This window comes from Staurois parvus, unplaced genomic scaffold, assembly GCF_062004578.1.
Source record: "Staurois parvus isolate SC_StPar_1 unplaced genomic scaffold, SC_StPar_1.0 ptg000714l, whole genome shotgun sequence".
In the NCBI taxonomy this organism is placed as follows: Eukaryota; Metazoa; Chordata; class Amphibia; order Anura; family Ranidae; genus Staurois; species Staurois parvus.
The window spans coordinates 5804252-5817142 of NW_028318510.1; the positions used below are offsets into that span (position 1 = coordinate 5804252).

At 40.7% G+C, this 12891-nt stretch overlaps 1 protein-coding gene across 7 annotated transcripts in view; it reads left to right on the forward strand.

Moving 5' to 3' along the window:
- MAST4 (microtubule associated serine/threonine kinase family member 4) overlaps window positions 1-12891 on the forward strand; it is a 749251-nt gene that overhangs the window by 596201 nt on the left and 140159 nt on the right. For all 7 annotated transcript variants that reach the window (XM_089653476.1, XM_089653475.1, XM_089653479.1 and 4 more), the window contains 2 exons: window positions 3759-3828; window positions 7680-7758. In XM_089653476.1, the coding sequence (XP_089509602.1) occupies window positions 3759-3828; window positions 7680-7758 (149 nt within the window). The remainder of the gene's footprint in view (window positions 1-3758; window positions 3829-7679; window positions 7759-12891) is intronic.

Sequence of the window (12891 nt, forward strand, 5' to 3'; positions counted from 1 at the left end):
GAGGGGATAGTGATACAAGAGGTAATTAGCTGTGGGGGATGGAGTGGTAGGAAGAGTAGAAGATTCCAATAATTGCTGGGATCAGGGTAGGCTTCCCTGAAGAGATGGGTTTTCAGGGTGCGCCCAAAAGTGAGCAGAGTAAACGATAACCTGATAGATTGGGGTAGGGAGTTCCAGAGGATGGGTGAAGCCCTTGAGAAATCCTGGAGACGAGCATGGGAGGAGGAGAAAAGGGAGCTAGAGAGTAGGAGGTCTTGTGAGGCGCGGAGAGTACGGTTTGGGTGGTATTTAGAGACAAGGTCGGTGATGTAATTAGGGGCAGTGTTATGAACGGCTTTATACGTCAGTGTTAGTGTTTTGAATTTTATCCGCTGTGCAATTGGAAGCCAGTGGAGGGATTGTCAGAGAGGGGTGGCAGATACAGAACGGTTAGTAAGGTGAATGAGTCTGGCAGCAGCATTCATGGACTGGAGCGATGAGGTAGGCCAGTGAGGAGGGAGTTACAGTAGTCAAGGCATGATATAATAAGGGAGTGAATGAGTTGCTTAGTGGTTTCCGAGGTTAGGAACGGTTGTATCTTGTAGATGTTGTGGAGGTGAAGTCTACATGAGTTTGTCAGGAGGAGGAGGGGGTGGTCAACCGTGTCAAAAGCCGCAGAGAGGTCAAGAGTATAGTATAGTGGCCATTGGTTTTTGGCGGTTAGTAGGTCATTGGTGAGTTTGAGTAGGACAGTTTCGGTGGAGTGTAGGGGGCGGAAGCCGGACTGTAAAGGGTCGAGAAGGTTGTCCCACTGTGCGTGTCTATGGAGGGTGGCTCCATAGACACATAGGTCAGGAGCGAGCACACGTTTGTCCCCATAGCAGATGGCTTGCTATGGGGACACACAAAGAAGAGGAGGAGCCAGGATCGCCGGTGGGGGACCCGAGAAGAGGAGGATCAGGGCCACTCTGTGCAATACCACTGCACAGAGCAGGTGAGTATAACATGTTTGTTATTACAATGAAAAAAAATTGTGCCTTTAGTAAACACTGATTAATTTTGAGAAACTTTCAAATTATTCGGCTACATTCTTATTTGATCTCTGACATTTGAATTAAGTATCACTGGAGTTATTTTTGTAACAAATTTCACCATAACCTGTACGTTTTTCAACAGTCATACATGAGACCGTTTTCCCATAAAAGGCCTTTTTTAAATAAACTGTTAGATAATATGGCAAGCCGAATGCATATTGGGCGTGCAGTGCCTTAACCATAGCATGATTAAGGTATGATTAAGGGTGTACTTGCCTGATACACTTTAGCATTTTCCTTGCTGTTTCATCTGTTAATGAAGAAGGCTTCTCTGGAGTGCTGGCTCACCAATGACCTACCTCTGCTCTATAAAGAAGAATAGACGTATAATTTATTTAGTAAAGATTTGCACACCAACTAAACATATATTAATGTACAATGAAGTAAGGAATGGGTGCTATTCAACAGAATGCGACCAGTACAAATGGTAACAGAATGTGACTGTACACCTCTATACTGCCACAATAAAAAGGAAATATACTATATATAGGTCACAAAATTCAGTTATGCGTAAAATAACATTCATAGGGAAATAGTCCTAAAGAAAAAAAAGTCATGGCGTACCGCATTTATTAAACTGAAGATCTATTATCTATAACCTTTATCAAAAGTGACATTGCACCTGACATGGATAGGTGCTTGTTATTACAAATGGGTGAGCTGTTATAGAATTCTACTGCTATACATTTTGTACTTCATGTTCTGTCACCATTGCCCACTTACAGTGCAATACAGAATGTGAACGGTATTGCTGCAGTGTATGTTAATGTTAAAAAAACAATTCATTAATCAGGGGCGGACTGACAACTCATGGGACCCCCGGGCAATAGGGGATCATGGGGCCCCTGTGTCCTTGCCCAAAGTCACAAAAGCCTATGAAAAAGGTACCAGGGGTATCTCATGGGGCCCCCTACTGACCCCGGGCCCTCGGGCAGTGCCCGAGTTTCCAAATGGTCAGTCCGCCCCTGCCATTAATACATTTACTTTCTCCCTTATACAATTAATAACTACTGCTTTTTTTATCTTTTTGTACTTTTTAAAACATATCTAATACTGCCAGTTTTCACCACCCAACCCCAGTTCTTGTCTTCTGTCAATGCTAGCCGCATCTGCAAGCCCCTTGGTAGTGTTGACAGATGTGTGTATTCACAACCAGTAGCAGGATGCTGTACAGATGCATGGTGAGCCTGCAGTTCTGTAGTCAGACTTTCTGATCACAGACCATCATACCACCTAGAAAGCTTGACGGTGGATTCTATAAGACGCATGTTATCAAACTGTATTTTATCATCATGGGTCTGGGTGGATGAGGAGTGTAGAACCATGTCCCCTGCCCTTCTAAGTCCTCATGCACACTGGACATTTTTACAGCGGCTGCTTTTGACGTTTTTTTCTACAGCCAGTAAACTCCTCCAGCATGTTATCCTATGTGTCCATCCACACATAGACTGTAATCAATGTTTTTTGGCTGGAAAAAAACCCCCAGAACTAGTTGATTTCTAGAGTTTTTTAGCTGTAAAAACGCTCTAATGCTGAAAAATGTGGTAAATCGCAGAAAATCAGTGTTTCTGGACTTTTTTTGGTTAAAAAAAAAACCCCTAAAAAACGCAGCTAAACACTAATACAAAAACGCTAAAAAATGCTGAAAAACTCATGTCTTTAATGTGACTTTACACAGCTAACGTTATCAGCGTTATTAAAACGCCCCGTGTGCATGGAGCCTAAGAGGCAACTGAGCCGAGTAATTGCAGTTAAAGCAGAACTTCACTCTCTCAATCAACATTGACTTATTTTAATAGAGGAAAGTATATCATATCTACTTGTTCTAAACTTTTTCATTTCATTCCTTCAGTTACTTCTTGGTTTCCAGGCCTAGCCTGATAGGTCATAGATAGTCCTCAGGAGGAAAGGAGGGGTATTCTCAGCTAGGCATACCCTCCTGCCTGCATACCTGAGCTAAGGGCAGATGGATTCCAGGAAGTAACCTTTATGTGAATCCTCTGCCCTTACTTAAGATGGCCATAGTCAGAAATGCTAGGGTGTGTTTTTCAAAGTGATTTCTCAGCAAAATAGACTATGGATGGATGGGTGAGTTTGCTTTGAATATTAAACCTGAATTAAACAGGGTTTTTTGGTTTGTGGTGCTCAGGTTCAATGTAGTTCAGCTTTAAGTTGACCGTAGAATAAAATCAATTATTAAAGAGGTTTTATTCACCAGTGATGTGACTTTTAAATGCATTTTTTTTATTGCAGTGATGGCCTGTTTGTTCTGCCTGTACTTCAGTGTAATGTACTTTCCCCTCCCTCCTAGATTGTAAGCTCCAAGGAGCAGGGCCCTCGAACCCCTCGTGTATCACATTGTATTGTTACTGTACTGTCGCATGTTCTGTCTCCCATTGTAATGTACAGCGCTGAGCGAACTGTTGGCGCTTTATAAATACTGTATAATAATAATAATACTTTAAGTGTAGGAGATACAAGAAAACAGACAGCACACTGGTAGTTAATACTTTGCCTTTGATGCTGGGCTCTTCAGAAAGAGCACCATTTCCGCAGTATTTGAATGTTCTCTTAACATATAAGGTATTTTTTTCACATGGGATATTATTTTATGTGTATATACTTGCATGTACAGAATATAGTTTGTATTAACACTTCTTCATTTTTCTTCTTGTCTCCCTATAGGGAACAGCCCACAAGACAGCCCAAGGAACTTCTCCCCCAGCGCCTCAGCTCATTTTTCATTTGCACGAAGGTAGTAACACAGTCCCCAAGTATACATGGCACAATTTTTCTTCCACTAGCTCCTAATTAGCATCCTAATCTTGTCTAATTACTTTCTAATGCTTGGTAGTGAGAAAAGGGCACATTATTCATGATTATTAATTTGCATGAAGAGTTTGTTGTACATATGCTCTCAGTAGGTGTTGCTTTTAAATAAACACCCTGTCATTCTGTTTTTTATTTACTACCCTTTCAAAATTTTGACAGGCCTATGTTTTCATGTGGCTGCATACAGTTTTATTGGTATGACTGCTATTATTGTGGTAGAAACCACCTTTTGTGTTTCTGCGTATAGAGAAGAGTAGTAGAGTCAAAATCTGATAAAAGTCACCTGACCAATACACCTGCCTCTATAATCAAACGTATGTAGACATCCCTCCAAATTATTGAGTTTAGTTGGTTCTAGCTCACATTGTACAGCAGTTGGTATATGAAAGACAACAAACTAGAACCATAATTTGTTTACAATAAGGAATTGTAGAAAAAAACTTTTTCGGGCGGCTTTTGCCCAGCAGAAAGAGATCAGATATGCACCATGACAAATGGAAGGGGATAGCATTCTACCAAACATCTGAGGCATGAAATTCATGCCAGGAAAGGGGGGTGGGCGGGTTGGGGAGAGGGATGGATATCTCGGCCAATGGGAGTGAATGTGTGTAGTTGGGTCAATATCCTAAGAGGGGAGGGGAAGAGAAAAAAAAAAGGGGGGGGGGGGTAGTGCAGAAGTCACAGGAAGGAGACAGGGCTTGCTCTACCACCAGGCGAGGAGACCAGGATGGAGGTCTCCAAAACTAGAATGATGAAAAAGCCCAGGACAGGTCGTTCAGGGCAGGCAATGGTCTGAGTCCTTAAATAAGAACCCCTGAAATTCTGAAGGAACTCTCGGCACACTGCTATATACCCTTTCCAGCAAACTTTGCAATAAAAAATAGGGATTTTTAGGTCACACATATTGCAATACATGTTTAAGCTGGCCACCTGCGTCAAAGTAATCTCTTTTGGCCCGTCCTACTCTGCTCTGCCAACGCAAATGTTACTGTGGACACAATGCTAATATGGTTCAAACAGACACAAAGTGGGGGAGAGCTACAAGGTATAGGCCTGGCTACTGACTCACAATTCAATAAACAAGATATACCTGTGCTCAAATCCCAATAGCTTGTACATGCCTTTATCTATTGGGTGCTAAAGGGGTGTAACCACATAGCGACTGAAAATCCCTAAGGAGCTAAAATGGAAGAGCCCAGGGCCTGCTGGATCAATTATGCCGCAGTGCTGGAGGGTTTCCTTGGCAGGTAAGTCTGCATAATGTGCTAATATGCGGTACATACTAGCACATTATGACATAACCCACCTGGGGTCCCTTTAATAATAAATAAATAAATAAAAATATGTATGGCGGACTTAGGGCTCAATCACACTTGACTGTTTTACCAACTCTTGCCAAACACCCCTATAGCGTTTGGCAAGCGTTGGTCCGGCGTTTGCGGAGCGTTTTTTAATTCTCGGCAAACGCTCCGCAAACGCCGCATGCGCGGTTCAGCTGGAATTCCTCTTATTTTTCATCCTACTTCTTCTTTTTCTTCTTCTTCTTCATCATCCTCTTCTTCTTCTTCATCATCATCATCCTCTTCTTCTTCATCATCATCATCATCCTCTTCTTCTTCTTCTTCTTCATCATCCTCTTCTTCTTCACCATCATCATCCTCTTCTTCTTCACCATCATCATCCTCCTCTTCTTCTTCTTCACCATCATCATCTTCTTCTTCTTCATCATCCTCTTCTTCTTCTTCTTCATCATCATCATCATCCTCTTCTTCTTCTTCATCATCCTCTTCTTCTTCTTCTTCATCATCATCATCCTTCTTCTTCTTCATCATCATCCTCTTCTTCTTCTTCTTCTTCTTCCTCTTCTTCTTCATCATCCTCTTCTTCTTCTTCTTCTTCTTCTTCATCGTCATCCTCTTCTTCTTCTTCATCGCCATCCTCTTCTTCGTCGTCATCATCGTCATCCTCTTCCTCTTCTTCTTCTTCTCCATCATCATCATCGTCACCCTCTTCTTCTTCTTCATCGTCACCCTCTTCTTCTTCTTCATCGTCACCCTCTTCTTCTTCTTCATCGTCATCCTCTTCTTCTTTTTCTTCATCATCATCCTCTTCTTCATCATCATCCTCTTCTTCTTCTTCATCTTCATCATCATCATCATCATCCTCTTCTTCTTCTTCATCATCATCCTCTTCTTCTTTTTCATCATCATCCTCTTCTTCTTCATCTTCATCATCATCCTCTTCTCCTTCTTCATCATCATCCTCTTCTTCTTCTTCTTCTTCTTCATCATCCTCTTCTTCTTCTTCTTCTTCATCATCCTCTTCTTCTTCATCATCATCATCCTCTTCTTCTTCTTCTTTTTCTTCTTTTTGTCTTCCTCTTGCAGGTCACTGCTCATGCGCAGATTTTTTATCGGTAAAAAATCGGCCGATTTGCCCATCATTGCCGCGAAAATCGGCCGATCGGCAAAATCGGCCGATTTTTTTTCCAACTTTACCGATAAAAAAAAACTGCCAAAATACCGAAAAACGGCCGAACAAATAGCCCACTAACGATCCGAAAATCGGCCGATTTTATTTTCGGCCGAAAAATCGTCCCATCTATGGCCTGCATAACGCACCCGTTAGAACAGCACCATGTGCTGCAATGTGCAGAATTGTCCGAGGCGTTTGGGAAGCGGTAAAAACACTTCCCAAATGCCTTTCTGCCACCTGCACACAACGCTAGTGAGAACGTACCCTTACTATCACTTTAACATTAGAAAGAGATCCTCTCGCTTTCTGTTGGGTCTACAGGACAGGAGGTGAAGGGAAATCTTCCTTATGAAACACACATGCCGAAAAAAAATCACAGGTTTTAACCTTCCCCCACTTTGGAAAAATCTCTTCCATTTCGACAGGATGTGCAGGATGTAAAAGATGAGATTTTTTAAATTACTTTAAGCTTTTAGTAAAAGAATTCATTTTTAGAAAAGGAAACCATTCTAAACCAGATGCAGAGATTTTACATGTTTGAAAAGCTTCCCATGCAGCAGCATTTTTATCTCTTGTGTACATTCAGTATTGATTGATTGCTAATTCCTTGAGAGATAACATACAGATTGGATGCAAAGCTTACAAAAATCAGCCTAATGCTCCAAGTCATTTGCTTTAGTAAGTACTTGAAAAGCCCATTATAAAATTAGAAAGATTAAACTTTGTGAAAACAACTTCGACAAAGATGAAAGTGCTAGCTTATACTATGCAACTTTGTGAAAAATAATTAATTGTTCTGTTACCCTGCATAACTGGCTTTAGATTGTGACTGGAAAACCATAATGTGGATTCTTGGGTTATCTTTTTTTTTCTTTTTCTTTTTTTTAATTTCAGAAAAAGTTAGCAGAGAGAAGAAAAGTATGCATTGCCTATACTATTCATACTAATATCTTACTTCACTTACTGTGTATTTAGCTTGGGCTTGAACAATTGGTTTCCATGGGCAGTCTATTTCTTTTTTTGCAGTTTTCAATATGTAACTCAAGTAGTTTTTCATTCCCTGGATTATTTTGCCCATTTTGTTTTAGTATTATGAGACCTATAAGTCAACATTTACTCTGTAAATCAATCTGTTACAGCTCATTGAAAGAACAGTATGGTAATGATTAACAGCGTAACAATGCAGACATATAGCAGTATGTATTTATGGCAGAAATAAAAGTTACCTTGATTGTGAACAAATTAATTTTCATGTAAAACAAATTCGTTAATAGTGTTCTTATTTCTGCTCAACAACAGGACAGATGGACGGCGCTGGTCTTTGGCATCCCTGCCCTCATCCGGCTATGGCACAAATACACCAAGCTCCACCGTGTCTGTAAGTATTACGATTATTTCTTCTGAATCCTGCTTCTCTTAGCAAAGGTGGCAATTGACATTGGATAATTATATACTCAACCTAGCCCAATTTTGGCTGCATATTTATGGCCGGCAATACACTACATACAAAATGAAATGGATTGTTTAGGCAGGGATTCTACTACATAGTTCTTGGTAGCTCTAAAGGACATTGCATATAGATTGTAAAATCACATTGCATTGTGTATGGGCAGCTTTGGAGGAGGGATAAGGTCTGGTGATTGGTTGTGTTGGATTAATTCTGTCTATATTGTTGTTCGCCCTGAGATAAACCAGTGCAAGGAATAGCTGGATGGTTTACATATAGTTACATAGTTAGTCTGGCTTAAAAAAAGACAAAAGTCCATCCAGTTCAACCATTAAAAAATAAAAAAAAAAGAAAGTTTTAACCTACACCCACAGTTGATCCAGAGGAAGGCAAAAAACCCAGCAAAACATGATCCAATTTTCTCCTGCAGGGGAAAAAATTTCTTCCTGATCCCCTGAGAGGCAATTGGATATTCCCTGAATCAACTTTACCTATAAATGTTAGTATCCAGTTATATTCTGTGTATCCGAGAAAGAATCCAGGACTTTTTTAAAGCAATCCACTGAGCTGGCCAGAACCAACTCTTGAGGGAGTCTATTCCACATTTTCACAGCTCTTACTGTGAAGAAACCTTTCCGTGTTTGGAGATTAAATTTATTTTCCTCCAGACGTAAAGAGTGCCCCCTTGTCCTCTGTGATGACCTCAGGGTGAATAACTCTACACCGAGTTCACTATATGAACCACTGATGTATTTATACTTGTTGATCATATCCCCCCTTAATCTTATATGTTGGATTCTACTATACACATTTATTGTAGTGATGGTCCTCTTGCTGGATTATAGGTCCTCCATTCCTCCAAAGAGGTAAAACAGCCAGAACAGCAGTACCAATGCCCATTCACACTTTTGTGTTGATGAATAGCACCGCAACACACCACACAAAGAGCAGGTGTGTTGCTGTGCATTCTAGCAATGCATGTCTTTCGCATGTGTTGCAACAACACATGACAAGTCACCTGCTCTGTGTGGGGTGTGTTTGCGGTGCTGTTCATTATGAGTGACATCTTCATGCATTGTACAGTATAGCCTGACACACTGCAGCACTCCACGACACATATATAATATTTTGTGGTATGCTGCATTGTTTAACCCCTTGACGCCGATGTAACACAAATATGCGGCCTTACAGAACTGGGCTTTTTTGCATATCTGTCTTTCTGCTGGGAGCACGCCGCATGGCGCACTCCCAGCATAAAGACCATGATGTCACAGAGAGCACCGGGTTCCATTCTAACGATCGGGACTCGGGACTCCCGATTGCGGGTTACATGATCACTGTGATAGCCTCTGATTGGCTAGCACAGTGATCAGTCACTGTACAGCCCGGCACCCTTGTTTTTTCTCTCTCTATGAATAGAGGAGAGAGATGCATTGTATCTCTCTAACTCCTGGCATAGAAGGGAAAAAAATGTTTGTAAAAAAAAAAGATAAATGTTAAATAATAAAATAAAGAAAAAATACCTAGATCAAGGTTTGATCTTGTTCAGCGCCAGATTAAGTGTTTGGGTCAAGGTTGGGATCAAAGGTCAAGGTCAAAGGTCAGGATTTAAAAAAAATATTGGTGTCAGTTTCAGTGTCAGTGTGTTTTAGGTAAAAGACAAAAACAAAATGTGCGCTATTGTTTCTGGGCTGTACTACGGGTACAAACAACAAATACACATATATGTATCGCTGCGATCGTCAAGAGCTGGAGAATTTACTTTGGGTTGTTCTTTGGTGGTAGGTTACGGTAGTAACAAGAAACACAGCTATATAAAAAATAGATTTTTTTTTTACTATTTTGAGCCAGCTTTTCTTTGATGATAAAAAAAAAATCAGGCAATATCCATTACCATTTACCAGCAAATGAAAGCCCAATTTGTCCTGAAAAAAACAAGGTATAATTCACCTGGATGTACAAAGTAGTTGTGATGATATGTACGGTTTTACTAACACATGTCAACGTTGCAAAATTGTGCTTAGGCATTCAGATTTGTTTTACCTTTAGGCGTGAAGGGGTTAAAGAAAAAAAAAAAAGCCATGCACTTTATCTATTTTATGTTGACAGCCCATTTATAGTGAATGTGCTACAGTATGTAACACAATGCATGTTGAGGTACGTCATAATGCATGGGTATTAACACACCCCAGAGGAATGCTTTAGTATGAATGGACCCTCAATGTAGCAGCCTGTTGTCTTGTGTCATGTCCACTTCAGCCTCTCGCAGCATCTCATATCCTATTCGAAAGGGATCATAATTCTGTTCAGCAAGTTTTAGGATTTATTTTTGTATTTTAGAGTTTTGAGCATGACCAAATGCAAAAAAAAAAAGTAAGAGGACAAAATAAAGGTCCACAAGCAATAAGAAAAAGGGACCTATATGCAGGATGTTGAAGTCATAGTTTTATAGAAAGACCGGTGATTTGGCTGCTAAAGAAGAAAGACCTTTATGGGATAATAATCATCTGGTAAAGCCTACAGCCAACCAGTTTTAACAGTCAGGCAGGAAAAAAAAGAAAGGGAGCAGAAGAAGGGGAATTTTAGGATTTTACCAACAGCCACACATTTATTTCCTGGTTCAGTGATGCCGCTTTCTGCACCTGCCTCCAGCCATCTCAGCTGACAAATCCATGTCATTTATTTTTTGTATGTCCATTTATCAGGGGGATGATTAGAAAGCAGTTAAGAGAGAGTAGGATATTGATGGCACTTCAGTAAACCATAAACCTTGGTTCACACTGGACACCGCATGTGAATCGCACAGGAACTGAACCGCATTCATTTTGAACAGGCTCAGATCGCATTGTAACAAAGATGTGCATGCACCTTTTTTGGAGCTTCACCGCAACTGTATTGCATGGTCTTTTTGTACCATGCGATCCGGTGCAGACAAATGCACTGCATTTGCACCTTATGTTTGGGGTGTTAAGTTTGTATTGACACATGCAAGGGCAGTGCGATCAGAACACAGTGCGGGAAAAGCACACGGATTGCAGCATTTCCCACACCGCATTAGTGTGAACCTAGGCTAAATGCGTTGAACAAAATTGTGGAGAAATATGAGGGCTGCAGTTGCCAATAATTCCATTTAAAAATACAGAGTTCCTGACCATATAATCAAAGGCTGTGCATATGATTACAAGTGGTAGTAACCAGCCCAGTCTTGATGTAAAATCTCACTTTTGGATTGAATTGAAAACCTTCTTTAACCGCTTCTGCGCCGCCCTATAGCAGAAACACTACTACAGGGTGGCATGGGTGCACAAAATCACATATATATATATATATATATATATATATATATATATATATATATATATATATATATATGTGTGATTTTGCAGTTCCCATTAGGGGGCACGCATGCCCTACCCGTGCCACCATTTGCGGTCTCAGCCGGCACCCGTCGAACACTGGGTATCACCGACGGGGGAGAGACCTGTGTATAAAAAACACAGATCTCTCTCCTGTCAGCTCCTGCACACTGCTTTGTATGGCTCTGCATAGCAGACCCATACAAAGCAGTGTGCTTACAGTGTAAAGCACACAGTAAAACAGCACACAGTTAACCCTTTGATCACCCTATGTGTTAACCCCTTCCTGCCCAGTGCCATTAGTACAGTGTCAGTGCTTTTTATTAGCTCTGATCACTGTATTGGTATCACTGGGGATGTCAGTGACACCAAGTCTGTTCCCCCCAGTGTCAGAATGCCCGCCGCAGTCCTGCTATAAGTCGCTGATTGGCGCCATTACTAGTAAAAAAAAAAAAAAATTCCAGTATGTATACCGCCATTTGTAAATGCTATAACATTCACGTAAACCAATTAATTTACATGTATTGGGATTTTTATTTAGCAAAGACATGTCACAGAATACATTTTGGCCTTAATTTGTGACGAAATTTGATTTTTAAAAATTTTTTACTGGACATGTTTAATAGCAAAAAGTAAAAAATAGGGATTTTTTTCCAAATTGTCTGTCTTTTTTTCTTTGTTTATAGTGGAAAAAAATTAAAAAACACGGAGGCGATGAAATACCACCGAAAGAAAGCTTTATTTGTGAGGGGGTAAAGGACGTACATTTAATTTGGGTGCAGCGTTGCATGACCACGCAATTGTCAATTATACTGACACAGCTCCGTATCGCAAAAAATGGCCTGGTCAGGAAGGGGGGTAAATCCTCTGGAGTGCAAGTGGTTAATTATTATTATTATTATACAGTATTTATATAGCGCCAAAAGGTTTGCTCACGCTGTACATTATAGTGGGGGACGGTACATGGGACAATACAGTAACAGTACAATACACGAGGGGTTCGAGGGCCCTGCTCTTTGGAGCTTACAATCTGGGAGTGGTTAATGTGGCATAACTGGCCATGTGCAAAGTTCTAAATCCTCTCCAGAGTTTATTTGCTGTATAAATCAATACCATCTTAACAGTTAAAACTTAATAAGCATTAGCAGCTCATTTTTCTGACCCATCCACGTCATGGCAGCTCTAGACATGAAGCAGTGTCACCAGTGCAAGTTTATGGATTTCTCCCAAGGATCTCTCCCTGTATGGTGCTGCTGTGAGCCACTCCTTTCCTGTCTGCCATATGAGTGATGGGCCCGGCTGGGTGCTAGCTTGTTCAGGAACAGGAAAAGCAACAAGATCTGCATTTTAATCACCACACCTCATAATGAGAATGTACAGGCTGCCTCTGTCAGGACACACTGACTTCAGCTTCTTTTCACAAGTTCATCCCAGTGCCACAAAGGCTCTGCTTGGGACTCCATGTTCCTTGCACAAAAGCTGGCACTCTTGTCTTTTTCCAAACGTGCATTTTGTTTCGTCTCTTCATTTCTCATTATTGTATGAGGTTTTGAAAGACGACTGTATGGTTTTCTATACCAGGCAGTGCTATACTCTATCATCTTGTGTACATGTATGTAACAGAGCATTCCTAACTCCTGCATCCTTTGTTTACTTTTGCTTCTAAGAACAATGGTCATTTTATAGGCCTGAATAAAACGAGAGCAGA